The sequence below is a fragment of the Leucoraja erinacea genome, chromosome 22 (assembly GCF_028641065.1).
Source record: "Leucoraja erinacea ecotype New England chromosome 22, Leri_hhj_1, whole genome shotgun sequence".
Lineage (NCBI taxonomy): Eukaryota > Metazoa > Chordata > Chondrichthyes > Rajiformes > Rajidae > Leucoraja > Leucoraja erinaceus.
This window is the reverse complement of record NC_073398.1, coordinates 15,941,240-15,961,019: the sequence shown is the minus strand read 5'-3', so window position 1 is coordinate 15,961,019 and position 19,780 is coordinate 15,941,240. Positions and strand designations below refer to the sequence as shown.

At 40.6% G+C, this 19,780-nt stretch overlaps 2 protein-coding genes across 4 annotated transcripts in view; both read right to left on the bottom strand.

Annotated features, from left to right (window-relative positions):
* The window catches only part of ndufa9a (NADH:ubiquinone oxidoreductase subunit A9a), a 170,540-nt gene that overhangs the window by 28,191 nt on the left and 122,569 nt on the right, over window positions 1–19,780 (bottom strand). The gene's annotated exons all lie outside the window — the stretch shown is intronic.
* The window catches only part of rad51ap1 (RAD51 associated protein 1), a 45,908-nt gene continuing 39,648 nt past the window's right edge, over window positions 13,521–19,780 (bottom strand). For 2 of the 3 annotated variants that reach the window (XM_055653010.1, XM_055653012.1), the window contains exons 7-9: window positions 18,699–18,851; window positions 17,206–17,334; window positions 13,521–14,991 (exon numbers count right to left, since the gene is read on the bottom strand). In XM_055653010.1, coding sequence (XP_055508985.1) covers window positions 14,864–14,991; window positions 17,206–17,334; window positions 18,699–18,851 — 410 coding nt within the window. In that variant the 3' untranslated portion in view covers window positions 13,521–14,863. The remainder of the gene's footprint in view (window positions 14,992–17,205; window positions 17,335–18,698; window positions 18,852–19,780) is intronic. The other variant, XM_055653011.1, reaches the window with a different exon arrangement.

The window sequence follows — 19,780 nt, the reverse complement described above, 5'->3', positions numbered from 1 at the left end:
GACATACAAGCATACACACAAGCATATACAATGTGCGTGTTTTTAATCTGTCCCTCCAAACGTGGTTAAATATGCAATCCACTGTGGGACCATTGATCACAGGTAGATAAATAACACACTCAGTCATGTCTAACTTTCCTGCTGCTTTCAGCAGAGAATCCTGTCTTAGTTTTGTTATTCTGTCCCATTTCATTTACTTTGGTTTAAGAATGTAATCCTTTTTTGTGTTTTGGGAAATTATTCATTATCTTGTTTCAAAAGACTGCCAATGGTAGAAAACAAATGTGTTACACTCTGTGTGTACCTTTGATCATTTAAGTTTACAGGTTTGAGTAGGCAGTAGAACTATGCACAGCTTATTGCATGTCACAATGTTGTTGGTACTGCAGTACCTGGTAAAGTATAAGAATGATATTAGCCTTCCGTAACTGTTTAATCTTGTTCCATTATTTACAAGTTTCCATTCATGCCTTTCCCCCCTGTCACCCATCTGCAAAATATATGCAAGTCATCAGGCAAGTGGTCTGCTTAAAGCACTGGAAAATGTTATTAATGAATTGATGCTGATTCATTTTGCGAAAATAGTCCAATTAATACCTGTCATTCTCCATTAGTTTAAAGGGCTGATTTTCTTTCAGATGTTAATTATTGGGAAGTCATGCTAGCTGGAGGACATTTAAAATGTGTGCTGATATTGCCCACATTTTCATTAAGAAATATCATTGGCAGCTGATATGCAAACTTGAGTTATGAGTTCAATGATCTAGTGCCTGTCACCGAGGCACCTTCACAAGATGTATGTAATGCTCTGCCGGTGTAAAGTCCTGAATAGTCCATCCATTTCAATTGTCCAGAGGTAATTAATTGTAAAACATTTAATTACAGCACAATCTTGGCAGCAACAGTGAGGCAGTTTTAAGAGAGTGTGATACCACAATGGTATTACATACAGAGTACACAGTGGACAATGTGAGCAGAAAACCACTTCACTGATTATGCATGACTATGGAGAGAGCACACGTTTAAATCAGGTGATCTGCCACTAATAGAGTGTCAGGGCAGTGATCATATATGAAGGTACAAGTCTCTGGTCAAGATCTATAAATCTCTCACACCATGTACTTGTCAGTCAGATTTTAGAATTTAAATTTAACAATATGAGGTTATCTACTCACAGTTGGTTGTACCTGTCGAGGTATCTTGGTGGAGCAGCACATGAACATCAGATGTACATTAGGAAAAAAAAGCATTATTTTTTAATTCTTCGTGTCATTAATTTTCCTTGAAATTACGCCACGTAATAAACAGAGTTTTGCATGATATTATAGGATTCAGTATATTTTACTTCCTTTTCCTTTATTTTTAAAGACAGCATAAAAAGTAATACATATTCAACACAAATGAAAAAGATTTGAAAATACAGGTAAGGCCAAGTAGAACATTAAATATTTTGCGCAATTCAAACAGAATTTTTTTTAATCCAACAAAATTAACTTTTTGTACGTGTGGTTTTAAATGTGTGTTGAATGTGTATTTTCTGTGGGAACATTTTAGATAACCTTTAAAGGTCAAAAATTTCAAAACTCAGTAGCATAAATCATGTAGTTCATTGGAAGGCAGTGCTATTTAATTTTAGTAGTGTAGCTACCAAAAGATAAAATGAATTATGGAGAGCTTACGGCAAAGCGAGCACGTGCTACTAAGCTTTTGACAGCTGCTATATGATTCTTTTCCTTCTTGAATTTTTCAGAGTTCCCATAATCTAATGCCTTGGCTTTCATTGCTCTCCAGGGAATATCCTTTTACATCATATTAGTTAGCAAATGCATCGGACTGCACGTTCTCACATTTACTGTTAAACCTGGCTTTTTGTCAGCATGTGTTTGTGCGATGGCTCGGAGCCAGTATTCCCAATCTTAAGATACCTGAGTAATGAGAAAATGATCTTGAACAGTGCTACAGCCCAACAGAGAAACCCAGTGAGGGCTCTACTGCTCACTTCTGTAACTTATTGACATGAGAGAAACATATATATATATATTTATATATGGCCATATCACATCTTTGAGAAATTCCTCAACTTTTTTTCCACAATAACAATGTTTGCTACACTATCAAGAGTAACTTTTTGCTTTCATTGCTGTGGTGGCATTAGAAACATAGAAAGTAGGTGCAGGAGTAGGCTATTCGGCCCTTTGAACTAGCACCACCATTCAATATGATCATGGCTGATCATCCAAAATCAGCACCCTGTTCCTGCTTTTTCCCCATATTGCTTGATTCCGTTAGCCCTAAGAGCTATATCTAACATTCTCTTAAATATACCCAATGAATTGGCCTCCACTGCCTTCAGTGGCAGAGAATTCCACTGATTCACGATTCTCTGGGTGAAAACGTTTTTCCTCATCTCAGTCCTAAATGGCCTACCCCTTATTCTTAAACTGTGACCGCTGGTTCTGGACTACCCCAACATCAGGAACATTTTAACTGCATCTAGCTTGTCCAATCCCTTAATAATTGTATATGTTTCTATAAGATCACCCCTCATCCTTCTAAATTCCAGTGAATATACTGTAAGCCCAGTCGATCCATTCTTTCATCATATGTCAGTCCTGCCATCCTGGGAATTAAACTGGTGAACCTACGCTGCACTCCCTCAATAGCACAAATGTCCTTCCTCATTCTGGTTGAATGGATGATCTTGCATCCATCCTCTATCTACTGCCCCTACCCTCAGCCCCACCCCACCAACACCCAACAGCAAACCCATTCTAGTCCACCCACCCCCACCACTCCACCTTGAAATCAATGGGATGAAGATGCTCTCCAAAAGGATCTCGATACAATGGTTGAGTGGTCACAACAATGGGGCATGCAGTAGAACGTGATTGAATCGAGTTTGGCTGGCTGTCAATCTACGTTCTACTGTTAACAATCACGTAGGGAGGACAGTTCATGCAGTTCAACCCTTCCAAATGTGAAACTATGCATGTCACCAGAAAGAGGAATCCAGGCGAAACATCTTACAATATACTTGGTGCCACCCTTGAAGAATCCAAACAAACCAAGTATCTTGTCATCAAATTGCAGAATGATCTGCGTTGGAATGGTCAGACTGACTCAATAGGCAACTGTGAAAGCAACAGGTGTCCTAAATTTTCTGGGGGCCAACTTTCATCATTGTTCAACTTCTGTCAAGGAGAAGCTATACTTCACCCTCGTTAGACCTCATTTGGACTACGCAGTTGCAGCATGGGACCCATACACAAATAAAAACATTTCTTCCATCGAACGTGTCCAAAGACAGGCAGCTCGATTTGTTACTAACACCTATGAGAGATAAGCGAGTGTTACCAAACTTCTGAATTCACTGGGGTGGAACCCTCTCCAAGACAGACGTGAAGCTCATCGTTTGACCTGTTTTTACAAAGTGTCAAATGGTCAGCTCGACATAGATTACAAAACCTACACCAAACCCAAACCAATTAGGAGCAGACGAGGGCATTCGATCCAAGTTGAGATTCCAGCTACCAAGAGAGATGTGTAAAGCAATTTGTTCTTCCCCCGCACAATTAAAGCATGGAATAATCTTCACCCTACCATAGTTACCCAACCAGATGCAACTAAATTTAAGGTAGCTCTTTCTTCCCAAAAACCCTTTCTGGCTTAAGTCCTCCCTCCACCACATCCAGTTTAAATTCCAATTTGGAATATTTTGGAGGACCAAGAAACAAATAACCAAGATGAGAAACTGACTGGGTCTACAACTAGTGGCTGATCAATCTGTCAAATTACTGCCTGGGAGCCAAGGATCAGAACCCGGCTCCTGGGAGAACTCACTGTTCTTTTTCAAATGACAACATGGAATATTTCACATTAATTATTGATGGACCTTCAAACATTACCTACCTCAGCCTTGCCCTTTTTTCAAAAAGAAAATTTAGTTTGGGTCTTGATTCCGACATCAGTTAACAGCACAGATTAATGACAATTATTGTTCTTCTGACTAATGAAAATAAGGATAAATGGAGGGAACGTTATTCATATATTTCATTTGAATAGTTTTGGTGGAAGTAAATTTTAGGCAGTTAGTTTGCATCAAGAAGATTTGTTGTTAAGCAGACAGGTCATATTTGCTTTATCTATATTTGGAAACCCGTATAAATGTTAAAACTCATTGGAAACAACGTTAGTAATCTTAAATTTACTTTAGTTCTGTGATAGACACATGATCATTAGACTGTCTCAGTTTAAGGTCCTATGGGAGTCTCTGCCACTGTTTATCTTGCATTATTGTACAAAAAAAAAGTTTTCATTGCCAAAGTCTACAACACAGCACTTTGCTATCCTAAGAATCGGGCTGTGCAGTCCAAAGCTCCGCTCGATGATCTTTGGTGCAGTCTACAAATGAATTATTGGTTATAATACAATCATAATGCAACCAGTAGAGGGCAAAGTAAGATTAGCTTAAATGGCTCAAATTTGATTGTGTGATCCAATGTGTATGTGGGCTATACATTAGAAATGTAAACAGAAAATAAACCATCACAGTGCCTCTACTGTATTTTTTTTACAAAGATTGCGATTCTGTTTCTGAATTTTCCAAATGAATGGAAAGCAGTGGCCACTCGCGCTCACGCAGAAGAAGGCCAAATCCAACACTTTAAGGGAAATTGCTCTAACAGGTCACAGCTTGTAGAGTGCAGCCCTGGGAACCAGATGCAAGTAGGTGCCCTTAAATCAATGGGTGGCAACAATGTGACTTTGCTGCATTTTAATAGAACATGGTGATTTGATGATACAATTAATGTAGAAAAAAAGATGTAAGCTGATTGTATTGTGTTTTCAGTATATGTTTTTCGAATAAAATATATTTATATATTTTTTATTGGGAAAGGGAAGCTTGCCTAAAACACTTGGAGTCAAAGTTGCTCTTTCTCTCCTCAGCCTAGTTTGGGGGTTGACCTATTTTGCTCAATCAATCAAGAAGCTCATGGAAATGATGGATGACAATCTCAGGCAGCCAGAGCCCTCAAGTTAAAGCTTCCTTATACATGACCACCAACATTGCGGCCTCACAGCAGAAACGTCTGTGTCGCGGGGCTGGAAATTGGAAGTATCCTGAGCTAATTCTGCTACCACCATCATCTTACAACAAGTGATGGCTCCCACTGATTGTTGCAGGAAGCTTGCGTCCTTTTCAGGACAGACGATGACAGCGATGTCAACATTTAAAACATGGAAGACGGACACGAATAGAAGACCAACATTGTCATTTTCTGCTGGGAACAAATGTTGGGCCTGTAGGTCGATGGGCATCAGTGACTAGTTTGAACTGAGTCAATCACAGTAAAAGGAAGATAGACATAATTTAAACTGCAGTTCCTTCCTACACAGTAAGGGAAGCCATATCTTTGTCATCAGGTCAGACTGATTGTTTGTTCCCTTCACCGTCAGGTCAGATTACCTGAAGGTGCTGGGAATCTGGTTCAGAGGAGCTAGGACAGTCAGCAATAACCAAGGTAGGAGGAATTACCCATGGAGAAACAGAAGCTGAGAGTGGGCGTAGTGCTCCCTCTTGACTGCGGCAGGGTAGTTGGTCATCAGGTCAAGCTGCTGTTAGTGTTGCTGTGCAGGGTGCAGGTTTAGCCCTTGACCCTCTCCTTACTGTGGCACTCGCCCCAAGCCATGTTTCAACTCAATGGAAATCCAAAATGGATCATGCCCACACGACAAAGTGCATAGAGAATATACCCAACATTGCGTTCATCCTGACACCAGTTAGCTTTACACAGAGCCTGGGTTCAAACACTGAGTGGCTCGGTCTGCTGAGTTTCCACTTGTCCTCAGAGTTGCTACAGAATACTCCAGTTGTTTAGACTGTGCACACCACCTGTCCTTACAGTAATGTTGCTGCAGATAAATATCTTCCACTACAAGTCTTTAAGGTAGTATCTACACGCAAGTCACTCACTGCAGATAGACACAAAAACTGGAGTAACTCAGCGGGACAGGCAGCATCTCTGGAGAGAAGGAATGGGTGACGTGTCAGGTCGAGACCCTTCTTCAGACTGGTTAGGGTAAGGGTAATGAAGGATATAGATGATGATGTAGAGAGATAAAGAACAATGAATGAAAGATAGCAGGAGGAATCACAGAGGAGGAGCAGCGTGAGAGGGTGTTGCAGAACTAATCACTCACTGTGTCGGCCAGAGTGCAGCCCAGAGCTTCCTGAGCACTAAGCAAGGTACCAGTGTCCTTCTCATAAACCTAAATGCACAAAAACATTCCCTAAATAGCTGGGACCGTAGAAACTTTGGAATAATCATATAACAAAAATATGGCAAAACTGTAGATGCTTACCCCAAGTAAGAGAAGTTTAACAATGGAACTATCTTTTAATGTTTCTTCAGTTTAAGTTATTTAAATCTCCAGTATAAATCATTTACTGTACGAATATTTGCTGTGACAATCTGACTTTACAAGAGATGCTGTGAGTGCAGGAAAACAATGCAGTTTATTTGCAGTCACCATGGGAAAGTACAGAGAGTGGAGCTAGATATTTTAAACATTGCAAGACCTTGCACATACCAGACAACTCCAGAATTAGCTGATTTCTCATCAATTCTCTGCATTGCAGTGCTTCAATTCTGGTTTGCACATATAGCAATATGACATAATCTGTGCACCATCGATACGATAATATTAATTTTAGTTTGACATTTACTTGCTGTGTTCAATCATTTTCGTAATGTTTAGTGCAGGTGTGAATGATGGGCTGGAATCTGCACAACACTGAATCTACCGAATCTTCAACCTTCTTTTTCTTATTCATAGACAGTCCCTTCGGTTTGAATTGACTGATTTCTACTCCGGTTTTGTGGGCTCCGAGTGGCTAATGAGGTTAACGTAGGAACCGCAGATGGAGCAGGAAGTGCTGCCGGGACTAGTTGTCGAGATGGTATGGTCCTTCCACTACATATGCAGGGCTTCTATATTCCCAATGCATGCCCTTGAGATTCATAACACCAACCGGAATGCTCCCGCTCTACTTTGTGAGGTCATGGGCCACAGGTTTGTAGGAGTCTGAGGAATTTCTGCATGGCTTTGAATACATCTTTTAATCTACCTAACAATCTCTTCCTATGACAGAGCTTAGGGGAATAAAGTGTCTATACAGCAGTCTGCTGTCCACTTCCTTTAACCTTCTTTTTGTCTGATATTTCTCCTCCTCTACTAGCAATGTTACAACATTTTGAGATTTAAAAAATCAAGTCTGCAATTTATCCCATCAGATAAAGCATAAAAAGAAGTTTAATTTGACACCTAATTCACTTTCATATATTCAGTATTAAAAAGGTTATGGCCATTTTCATACTCGGAAATTAGCATCTTGTTCCCTATTGCTTTTCCATTGACTTAACGCAAGAGCTGTGATCAAGGACAGTCAAAAGCCCATAACTTTCTTAAAAATTAAGAGAACTGAAATAAATTTTCAGTTATTATAGATTGAAGCATTCTGAAACAAATATTAAACAATCTTACTTGGATGACCTGAAATTAAAGCATATAATTAGTTAGTTACCCAATTGTAGTTAATTACAAAATTCAATTGCTAGATCCAAACATCTATCCATTTCTTAAGAAAAGATTAACATTTTTAAATAGCCTAAGTGCCCAAATAACATTCACACAAGAATTCACAATATAACATGATTTTAAAATCTCATTGTCATTAATTTATAGGCCAAATGGAAGTAAATTAATGGCCATTTAAATCATCTTGCGAGTGGGATTTTGTGGAACGAGATGGTTTGGAACGTTGCGGTTGCAGTGAATTTGAACCCCATATCGGCAGGAAAAATACTGCTGGTTTGGATGGGCCCCAAGTCACCTTCTCGCAACTTGAAATTTTGATTAAAGGCATCTTAAGAAGCACTTTTTAATGTAAAAATAAACAGTATACCATGCCTTACCCCGTTGTCAGCGTTCACGGCTTTAGAAGATGATTTTTTATTTACTCCAACAATTAAATTATCCAGCGATGTTTAAAAATAACTGTTTGCGTTAAATTTTTATTGTGTTTTTACGTGTTCTTTTTTTATTGTACCGCTGCTGGTAAATTCATTTCACTTGCACTTTATGTGCAAGTGACAAATAAAACTGATTGATTGATTGAATTGGAAATTACGTCCAGTTCCAGGCAACATGCTTCTGAGAAATAAGATAAAGGCTTTCGAGAGATCCCAGAAGTAAATTACTGGCATGATTCCAGGGATGAAGAACTTTAGTTATATGGCAAGATAGGGTAAGGTGGGGTTGTTTTCCTTGAATCAGAGGTTGTGAGGAGATATGACAGAAGTATTCAAAATCACAGACTACAGATAGAGAAGATAGAGAGACCTTCCATTGCAGAACAGTCAAATACCAGGAGATATAAATGAAGGAGATTGGCAAAAGAAGCAAAGGTGGCATGAAGGAACACACACTTTTAGAAAGTGAATAGTTAGAGGTTGAAATGCATTGCTGTAGGGGAGGCTGTTTCAATTATAGCATTAAAAAGGGAGATGGTAAAGTATATGACCAAATTAGCAAGCCTATGTAGCGAGAACATGACAATAGTATTAGCTGGATTGCTCTAACATTGAGTCACTGTGGACTTGATGGGTTGAATACCCCCCATCCCTGCTGTAACTATGATATAAATTTGGACCAGTTAGAAATATCAAAGGAGATTGATTTTTGGAAACAGAAAGTGTGGAATGTGTGGAAGTGTGTTTATTCGTGAGGCTGTGTCTGTGGGTCAGCTAGACGGGGGTTAACAAATTGCTTATGGTGAGAAAGAAGCTACATGTCTGCCCACGAATTAAGATGTCTCATTGATATCAAAGTCATTCTGCGGTAATAAATGTATTCCCCAGTTCATAGCCGAGTTAATGCACATTTTAGACATAACTGAGATTCCCGAATACATGTTTTCAGGCACTGTCACTTCTTGAACTTGCTAAGCAGTATGTTTTAACACTTAACATTTGGCATGTGATGTATTCTCTCGTTACACAACCTCTTGAAATGCTGATGCAGTTTGAAGTATTGTCACCGATTGACGTCAGTGCGTGATACTGTTAACGTTACAAGTGAGCTTCTGTTCCATTTTCCTGATAGCCCGCTCTTTCTGACATAAACGCTATGAATCACGTCTGTAGTTGGAGATACTATTACTTCACATAATAAACAATGCTCATTTATTACGCTTTATATTGTGAAAGAAAAAGTCCCATGGCAAATCCTTTCCTGCTTTTGCAATAGGTTCTCATCATAATCTTGTAACATCATTTCCCCCCTTTTAGAACATATTATTCTAGTGATATCTTCAAATTCTTTGTGATTACATTACATTTTTGTCATTTTATTCAGTTTCCTAACAATCATTGGAAGCAATTCACTGCTATTTACATTAGCAAAGGTCTTCAAAGTCCAAAAGAATCCTATTGTTGATCCATCAATCTTGGGAAAGTAATCCAATGTTTTGTCTTGCATTTAAACTACAGTAAAATACATCAAATGCTATCAATGGAAGGATTGCAAACAAAGCATTTTAGTTCCTCAGTGGAAAGAATGGGCAGGACAACCGTTGGATGCTTTGTCAGTCTTGGTTCACTTTAATCTGCTATACCATATTGAAATATAATGACTGAATTAACAAGTGAACTTCCTTTCAGAAGATCCAAGACCATTTCCAGCAATGAGTATCGGGTGGTGGAACTACTGCTGCTGGCACATGATGAACTGTGAGAAGACATTCACAAGATTTCACATAAAGGGATTGCCGTGCCTGTATTAATTATTTTGGGTCCTAGAGTTCCAGCTGGCTCCACTAATACCAGGTGCTGTTGTGGGCTCACCAATTATTTTGGATGCAATGACTTCCAATGAGTGATCAGTATGTTAATAAAAAGTCTTAGCACACATTCAAAAACTTAGATTTGGCACACAACAACCCATAAATGGCAGCAAAGCCATTTTTACTTGGACTCTACTGGACAAATGGATATAAAAAATACTCTTTAAAATGGTTGGAAGTCATATCAGGATAGATAATACAAATATTAGCCATGCACTTGCAGCTTCTAATAATCATGCTTAATCTTTATTTTCTTTAAATAAGTAATTTAACGAAATTTACCCAATTCCTTAAAAGAGGATTAAAACAAAATCAATATTAAGAAAACCTGAAAATCTGTTCTGATCAAGATTCAAGATTCAAGAGAGTTTATTGTCATGTGTCCCTGATAGGACAATGACATTCTTGCTTTACTTCAGCACAACAGAACATAGTAGGCATGACATCAGAACAGATCAGTGTGTCCATATACCATTATATAAATATATACACACATGAATAAATAAACCGATAAAGTGCAAATAAACAGATAATGGGCCATTAATGTTCAGAGTTTTGGCTGAGCCAAGTTTAATCCGAGTTTGTCCGAGCCGAAAAAGTCTAAAGTCACCAACCTGAACGACTACCGCCCGGTTGCCCTAACTCCAATCCCAATGAAGTGCTTCGAAAGGCTGGTCCTCTCCCATATCAAATCTAGCATCCCTGCCTCACTGGACTCTCATCAATTTGCATACAGGGCAAATAGATCAACAGAGGATGCCATCTCTCTGGCTCTTCACACTGTCCTGACTCACCTGGCCAGACAGGGCACGTACGTGAGGATGCTCTTCATTGACTATAGCTCTGCATTCAATACGGTCATCCCCACCAAGCTCACCACCAAACTCCACCAGCTAGGCCTCAGCTCGCCGATATGCGATTGGATCCTGAACTTTCTGACGGAGCAACCGCAGGCAGAGACTGGGCCCGCACCTGTCCTCCACTATCACCCTGAGCACCAACACACCACAGGGCTGTGTACTAAGCCCCATGCTCTACTCTTCACTCACGACTGTGTTCCTGCATTCGACACCAACACCATCGTGAGGTTTGCAGACGACACAATAGTGATTGGGCTGATCACCAACGGTGATGAAACAATATACAGAGCGGAGGTGCAGAACCTGGCCGACTGGTGCGCACGTAACAACTTGTCACTAAACACCTCCAAGACTAAGGAGCTAATTATTGACTTCAAGAGGTCCCATAATGGAGAATACGCCCCTCTGAACCGGCCCTGCTGAGTGCCCCCCATACCCCCTGGACTGTCTCCCTCGGATGGTCACGTCACACAGCTTATTTATTTATTTTACTTTTCTTTTACATTGGTTGGAAGCTGCATACTAAATCTCGTTGCACTGATGTGCAATGACAATTAAAAAAAAATTTTTTAAAAAGATATTATTATTATATTATTATTATTAATAGCCTGATGGCTGTGGGGAAGTAGCTATTCCTGAACCCGGTTGTTGCAGTCTTCAGGCTCCTGTACATTCTACCTGAAGGTAGCGGTGAGATGAGTGTGTGGCCAGGATGGTGTGGGTCCTTGATGATACTGCCAGCCTTTTTAAGGCAGCGACTGCGATAGATCCCCTCGATGGAAGGGAGGTCAGAGCCGATGATGGACTGGGCAGTGTTTACTACTTTTTGTAATCTTTTCCGCTCCAGGGCGCTCAAGTTGCCGAACCAAGCCACGGTGCAACCGGTTAGCATGCTCTCTACTGTGCACCTGTAGAAGTTAGAGAGAGTCCTCTTTGACAAACCGACTCTCTGTAATCTTCTCAGGAAGTAGAGGCGCTGATGAGCTTTCTTGATAATTGCATCAGTGTTCTCGGACCAGGAAAGATCTTCAGAGATGTGCACACCCAGGAATTTGAAGCTCTTGACCCTTTCAACCATCTACCCGTTGATATAAACGGGACTGTGGGTCCCCATCCTACTCCTTCCAAAGTCCACAATCAGTTCCTTGGTTTTGCTGGTGTTGAGGGCCAGGTTGCCATGTCGCTCAATCTCTTTCATATACTCGGACTCATCCCCAGTGATACCTCCCACAACAGTGGTGTCGTCAGCGAACTTGATGATGGAGTTCGCACTATGACGCAGTCATGAGTATAGAGTGAGTACAGCAGGGGGCTGAGCACACAGCCTTGAGGTGCTCCCGTGCTGATTGTTATCGAGGCTGACACACTTCCACCAATACGAACAGACTGTGGTCTGTGAATGAGGTAGTCGAGGATCCAATTGCAGAGGGATGCGCAGAGACCCTGTTCTGCGAGTTTGGTAACCAGCTTGGAGGGGATGATTGTATTAAATGCCGAGCTGTAATCAATGAATAACAGCCTGACATATGAGTTTTTGTTGTCCAAGTGGTCCAGAGCGGAGTGGAGAGCCAGCGAGATCGCATCCACCGTTGATCTGTCGTGGCGGTAAGCGAACTGCAGTGGGTTCAGGTTTTTGTCGAGGTAGGAGTTGATTTGCGCCATGATCAACCTCTCAAAGCACTTCATCACCACAGATGTTAGTGCCACTGGTCGATAGTCATTGAGGCACGTCACCTTGCTCTTCTTGGGCACTGGTATAATTGATGCCCTTTTAAAGCAGGTGGGAACATCAGACCTCAGAAGTGAGAGGTTGAAAATGTCCGTAAAAACTCCAGCCAATTGGTCCGCACAGGTTTTTAGAACACGACCGGGTATACCATCAGGTCCAGGCACTTTTCGAGGGTAAACCCCTCTGAAGGATTTCCTGACGTCGTCCTCTGTGACCGAGATTGAAATACCATCACAGCGAATGGGGGCTCTGGAAGGCACATCAGTATTCTCCCTATAAAAGCGTGCGTAAAACGCATTGAGCTCGTCAGGTAGTGATGTTTCGCCGATATTCGAGCTGCCTCCTGATTTCGCCTTGTAGGAGATGATTGCATTCAGGCCCCGCCACAGCTGCCGATGATCTGTCTCATCCTCCAGTTTGGAGTAGAAGTCCCTTTTGGCCTTTTTGATGGCCTTACCAAGGTCGTATCTGGACTTCTTGTAGACCACTGTATTATCAGACATGAATGCCCGGTGTCTGGTCTTCAGAAGAGTGCAGATCTCAAAGTTCATCCAGGGTTGTTGATTGGGAAACACTCGGAAGGTTTTTGTAGGAATGCAGTCCTTCACACATTTCTTTATGAAGTCTGTAACGACTGTGGCGTATTCGTTCAAGTCCGTTGCCGAGTCCTTGAACATTGCCCATTCTACAGACTCCAAACAGTCCTGGAGTAGTTCCTCTGCCCCCCCCCCCCCCCCCCCCCCCCCAGATCAGCTCTGTACTCACCTCTGTGGGTGCCTGTATGTCAGAATATAAACCATTATTTTCCATTCCCCACATTGTCACACACTGGCCAATAACCTTCCTTAATCCAGTATCAAAATCAAGGTGTCTGATCATCCAGCACATTTGCCTAATGGTGGTCCTTGCCACATATAAATGCACAGTTTTGTTTACCAATATAATTTAAATATTATCCATTTATTGAATAATGTGCCATTATTAATGCAGAAGTTTTTTGCACCTTACAAAACCCACTATGCATTGATTGTTACAAATATGTGTTTATTTTTAATTTTTACCATAGTGATTTTAATTTGAAAGTTGAAACTCTCAGATGGAGACCAAAAAATGGCAACATGTTTAAAAAAGACAGTAGGACGTTGTACCCAAACAATAAAGAGAGTTTGAATGTTAAGAAGTCATACTTTCTTCGTAAAAACAAATGGATAATGTATAATTATTAAGAATTGATAATATTTTAATCACAAGGCATTACAATTCCCAAACATTGGATTAACAAGCTTTGTTCCAGAGCAGTTTTGCTTTGATAAATCACTCAGATAAAATTGCAGAGAGTAAGCCAAAGTTCTCATTGTATAGACTGGTCTGGTGACAGCAGATTTACTGTCTGTAAAACAGATGTTACAAATATGCCTAGAAAGAGCATGTTTGAAATTTCTAACCAGACAAAGAGGAAATCATCCTTCAATCTATGTTGTAAGAAAAGCCTCGAAGACCATACTGTACTGCACCAGCAATACCATGATCTCTTTAAATAAGAGCATCATGGAAAATGTGGTATTCTCTGAGGTGGTCTTGCACCAATTCAGACTAAGCCTGTTCAAATTTAATTTACAGGCCTTAGCCCCAATAAAACTTCCACCTGGTGGTGAATTTAAACTATGATATTTAGTTTAGTTTAGTTTAGAGATACTCCACGGAAACAGGCCCTTCGGCTCACCGAATCCGTGCCAACAAGCGATCCCCACACATTTACACTATCCTACACACACTAGGAACAATTTACAATTATACCAAGCCAATTAACCTACAAACCTGTACGTCTTTGGAGTGTGGGAGGAGACCGGAGATCCCGGAGAAAACCCACGCAGGTCACAGGGAGAACGTACAAACTCTGTACAGCCAAGCACCTGCAGTCAGGATCAAACCCAGGTCTCTGGCACTGTAAGGCAGCAACTCTACCGCTGTGCCACCGTGCCACCCTGTATCAATACATTTTCTGCACAACCTGTGCATTTAGTCTTGACTAAAAAAAACAGATACAAGATACCTCAAATCTTAGTGGAGGTTTTAAAGGTGTACTCAAGTCGTTAATGTCTGATGGCTTTTACGTTGAAAAATAATGGTTAAGATCTCTATATGTACAACATTATCAGTGTAGTTTGTGATCAAGATGATTTCCTCCACTCGCTATTTTTATTAAAATTGGGAACAAATTTTGAAAGAATTATATAGATAAATACAGTAACTTTGCAAAATAGGCTATGACAAAAAAACATCAAAAAGCAAACGAAAATATAGAAAACTAAATAACTATTACAGCAACAGAACATTAAGCTTCATTCTTATTACAGTTTACAGCCATGTTCACCTATTGTCTGCACAGGGGTGTAAAGGTTTGACTTTAGCTAATCGAGAAAGGCCTAATCGGAGGCCTTGGCTTGGACTTCTGACAGAAACTCTTTCCCATGAAGCATTGCTGTTTTCATTTGAGGCTGTAAAAGCAAATTGAACATTTACAACTTTCAGAAAGCAGTAAGGAAAAAGGATATAATTTTAGTTTACTTACTTACATTCATTCTTGAGACATGTAAAAAAAATCTTTTGATACCATTTTGACCTAGATTGTATTTGTTTTACATTGCTACTTTTAACATTAAAACACCATTTATGTAACCTTAATTTGAAGGCTACCTCTTTAACATCAGTCATATCATAACGAGTTTAAAGACAGCTACAGAGAAAAGCACGTCCTTAACTAATTCAGTGCAAATTTAACTGTTTGTAGATTCCATGTTGTAAGGGAAATGTGAAACTTTTATACTATATATTTGTAAATCTACAAATATATAGAGAAGGTAATTAATTGAAAACCAAAGCAGGATCTTGGGCTTTGTAAATAATGGCATGTAGTACAACGTTAAGAAGCCATGACAAACCTTTATGAAACACTAGTCCAGCTAAAGTTGGGGTGGTGTATCCATTTTGCATCACCCCACACTTTGGGAAAGATATGAAGGCCATGGAAATTTATGGGAGCTCTGATCACTTACTCAGCAAATAGCTGGCCGAATGTTATTTTAATTGATCAAAATTTATTGAACAGAAAACAAGACAGCTTCTTCCTAGTTGAAACCAGAAAGGTTGTGATTATGGACACTCCCCGATTTACGTAAGGGCTACATTCTGTAAACCCTTACCTAAGTCAGATTTACACTAGTCTGAATCATCTTAAAACTAGGCAGAAACAAAGACCTGCAGATGTTGGTTCACGCACAAAACATCTGAATCAATGTGAAGAAGGTTCTGACCAAAACATCACATATACATGTTTTCTAGAGATGCTGCTAAGTTACCCCAGCACTTTGTTTAATTTCAACATAAAACTTGGCGGCGATGGCGTAGTCTGCACCAGCAAATTATTCTTCACCAGCTTCTGCACCACCCTGTTGTTGCAGCTCATGTTGTAGCCCCTGGCTGATAGTGCTTTCTTCATGCTGCCTCCTCCTTTTCCTCCGGAGTCAAAGGTGGAAGATGTTGGCGACGCCAGGGGAGAAGGAGGAGGACGCCGCGGTGGAGAGGGGAGTGGATAAAGTGATGGCTAACAGGAAGAAGCAGCTTCCGGTGATAGGGGAGGAAGCCCCATGGCGACTGTGCACATCCTGTTGGTGGTGGTGGCCTGAAGAAAGAGTGTCGGCCAGGGGCAACAACGTGAGCCGCAACATCAGCCGTGTCAACCAGATGGTGCAGCTGCTGGTGAATAAGGGCGTGCTGGTGCACCTTGTGGAATATGTAGGTGACTCCTTGTGGAATATGTAGGTGACTCGGTCAAGAGTTGCCCACCGCTGTTCCTTTATTCTCGCTCACCTTCCCAGTGTCGCACTGAGCCCAGGTGATGCTTTTATTTCTATGAAGAGGATGGGGAATTATCGCCATCCTACCTTTGCAATAACACAAGTCGTTCAGGAAACGGGACCATCTATTGTGAATTGTTTACGTAAGTGGGAGTTTACGTTAGTTGGCTATTATGTAAGTCAGGGAGTACCTGTAATGTCCAGAAAAGGTAAAATAATTTTACTTTTTTTTGTGCAGTCAGGAAGAGCAGGCCTATTGTAGAATTAAATTCTTCCATTTTTGATAATGGACTCCTCACTGATTCCGTCCGAGTCATTACTATCAATGCTCAAAGTTGTGACATTGGGCAATTATAGCTAATATTTCAGTGCTGGCTACCTATCAAAGCTAGTTTGTTTGGTTTACAGGATATTGCTCTCATCTCAAATTCATGTAACTTTACCTTCACATTCAAATTCAACACTCGTTGCAAGATGCACTCAATAATCCACAATTTGTGTGACTATAAGAACACACGTACAACATAATGCATGTTTTGTTATTTGGGCATTTTGATGTCAATGTATTATTAAAGTAAAATGCTGCTTAATTAAGTCACTTTCCATCTCCCAATTTCATCGCTAACTCGGGAATTAAATTATATTTAGCTATCCTGATCTTTTGCTTTGTTCAGAATCAATTTGCTAACATTATAAGTCTAAACACCATATATTTTATTTTCAAGGCAACCAAAATTGTTAAATGTTTTCTTAAAACAGTATGATACTTCCAACTTGGGCCTCTCACTCTACATGTGTTTCTTTGGTATATTATTCAATAAAATTCAATTTAATAGGAAACACACAGACACATACCTGGTGGAATCCACTTTGGCTTTCTTATTCCAGTGGAAGGACTTTGTGCCTGTGGTGATTTGGAGGTTGGTGGAGAAACTGGCATTGCCTTCACCAACAAAGGTTTGTTTTTTGCAGGAACTGGAGCTGCTGGGAAAAAAAAATTAAACTTTGTATACATATTATTATAATGTCACTGTTGTTAATTGTCCTTTCCTCTGAGTATCATGGAAACATAGAAAAGCAGGTGCAGGAGTAGGCAATTCAGCCTTTCGAGCCAGCACTGCCATTCAATATGCTCATGGCTGATCATCGAAAATCAGTACCCCGTTCCTGCTTTTCCCCCATATCCCTTGATTCCTTTAGCCCTAAGAGCTAAATCTCTCTTGAAAACGTCCAGTGAATTGGTCCCCACTGCCTTCTGTGGCAGAGAAGTCCACAGATTCACAACTCTCTGGATGTGGACATTTTTCCTCATCTCAGTCCTAAATGGCCTACCCCTTATTCTTAAACCGGTTCTGGACTCTGCTCATCCGCTCATTGGAGATGTCTAGGAATACGTCATTGCACTTGGAACCAGTATGAGGTTCACAGTGACATGACTGAATCCTTTGAATAAGATAGCATGGAAAATAAACCTGAATTGATCTACTTTATGAGGTTCAATTTGGAGCCCATGGGTATCAAACTAGGAAAATCGATATGAAAAACCTCCCCAGTTATACACTTCCCAAGAGATTACATAAGGAATATGCTTCAAAACCTGGGTTTGTGCTTTTCTAACACAAGCCACAAGAAGGAGCATCAGCAAAAAATACTTGTTATTTTGTTATCGTGTTTTACAATACAATGCAACAGCAATTACAATTCAATTGAGAGCTTTGTTTTTATTCAAATAAGTTATCTGCATAATAAAAATGGAATAGTATTTATTGGTTGCCTAAACATGCTTAAGCAAACTGGCATATTACTAGCAAAAAAATAAATTGCTTCAGTTAGAATTAAGAAAATCGTGACAATAAATAAATATGGCAAAAATCTATTAATTTTATAAACATTTCCTCAAACCATTGAAGCCATGCAAAAGACTTTAAATAAATTGAGTGTCTCCAGATATCGATGGTAAATATTCTGCAGTCAGTTAATCACTAGTCAGGGGCGGAAATCCCGGGAGGTACAGGGGACACACGTCCCCCCTCTGCTTTGAGAGGTGGGGGACGAACCCCCCCAAGTTTTGTAATCCGGACTTTATCAGCCGCTTTCAAAGGGCTGAATCGGCCCGTTCACGGGGCCTTTCAGCGCTCGGTGCGGCTTAAATCAAAATTACAAAAAAGTTACGATGATAAAGAAACAGGCCATTGTAAGCTGTTTGTAGGGTGAAAATGAGAAGCTAGTGCGACTTGGGTGGGGGAGGGATAGACAGAGAGGGAATGCTGGGGCAACCTGAAGTGAGAAAAATCAATAATCATACCACTGGGCTGTAAGCTGCCCAAGCGAAATATTGGATGCTGTACCTTTATCTCTGTTGTTTGAGTTCAGGGCCTTTTCCTCCTTCTTCTTTGTTTGTATTTTGATTTGATTTTTTTGCTTGTTTTTCTTTGATGGGTTTTTAACAGTAAATTCCTCATCTGTATCTGCATTACTTCCATTGCTTTCTGATTCTTCAGCTGCAGCACAAAAAAAATATTGTAGTAACCTCAGGTCTATATCAGTGCTGCCAAGTTTCGTCAGAGCATTTATTCTAGTACCTGAAAATCAGTATTTTGCTGAGGAAATCAGCATTTTTACACGGTGCCATTTTGCTGGAAAAAATATTATTGTTTTTGTGTGGTCATACCCATGTAAGAGTACAGGAATGTATAACTTTGCTACCAATTGACATGTCTTCTTCTAAGTTATGCATTCATTGCCATCTCTTTGTATACTGCTGTTTGAACGACTGCTTCCTGCTTTTAGTACCAGATGATGATGTACAAGCCATTTTGGAAGCCTCCCTCTCCCTCCTTTGCTCCCCCTCTCTCCCTGCTTCTTTTCTCTCCCTCCCGCCATCCCTCTCTCTTCCTCTTCCTTCCCTCATCCCTTCTCCCCTCCCCCTCCCTCTTTCTCTCCCTCTCCCCCCTTTTGCCCCCCCACCCTCCCCTTCCTTCCTCCCTCTCTCCTTCCTTTTTTTCTCCCTCCCTCTCTTATTCCCTCCCTCCCTCTCTCCCTCCCTTCCCCCTCCCTCTCTCCCTCCCTCTTTCTCCTTCTCTCCCTCCCCTCTCCACCCCTCCCTCTCAAGCCCACCCACCGTTCTGTAAAATCAAGGCCAATCCCAATGTAACTGCAATCCTACTGGTAACCTTTCACTACTAGGCTTATCCAGAATTCTACCATTGCCTGAAAAATAAGCAAAGGCTCAACTTCCACTGAGAAATAGAATTCCAAAGATTCATTATTATACGAGAATTTTCCGTAACAGTCTGTGACCCATAGCGCTGTGGCCATAACGCTATGTGTAAAGCCCATAGCGCTACGTTTAAAGCCCATAGCCCTCCAGCCGGTAGCGCTATATTTAGAACCCATAGCGCTGCAGCCGACAGCTCTTCGTTTAAATTCC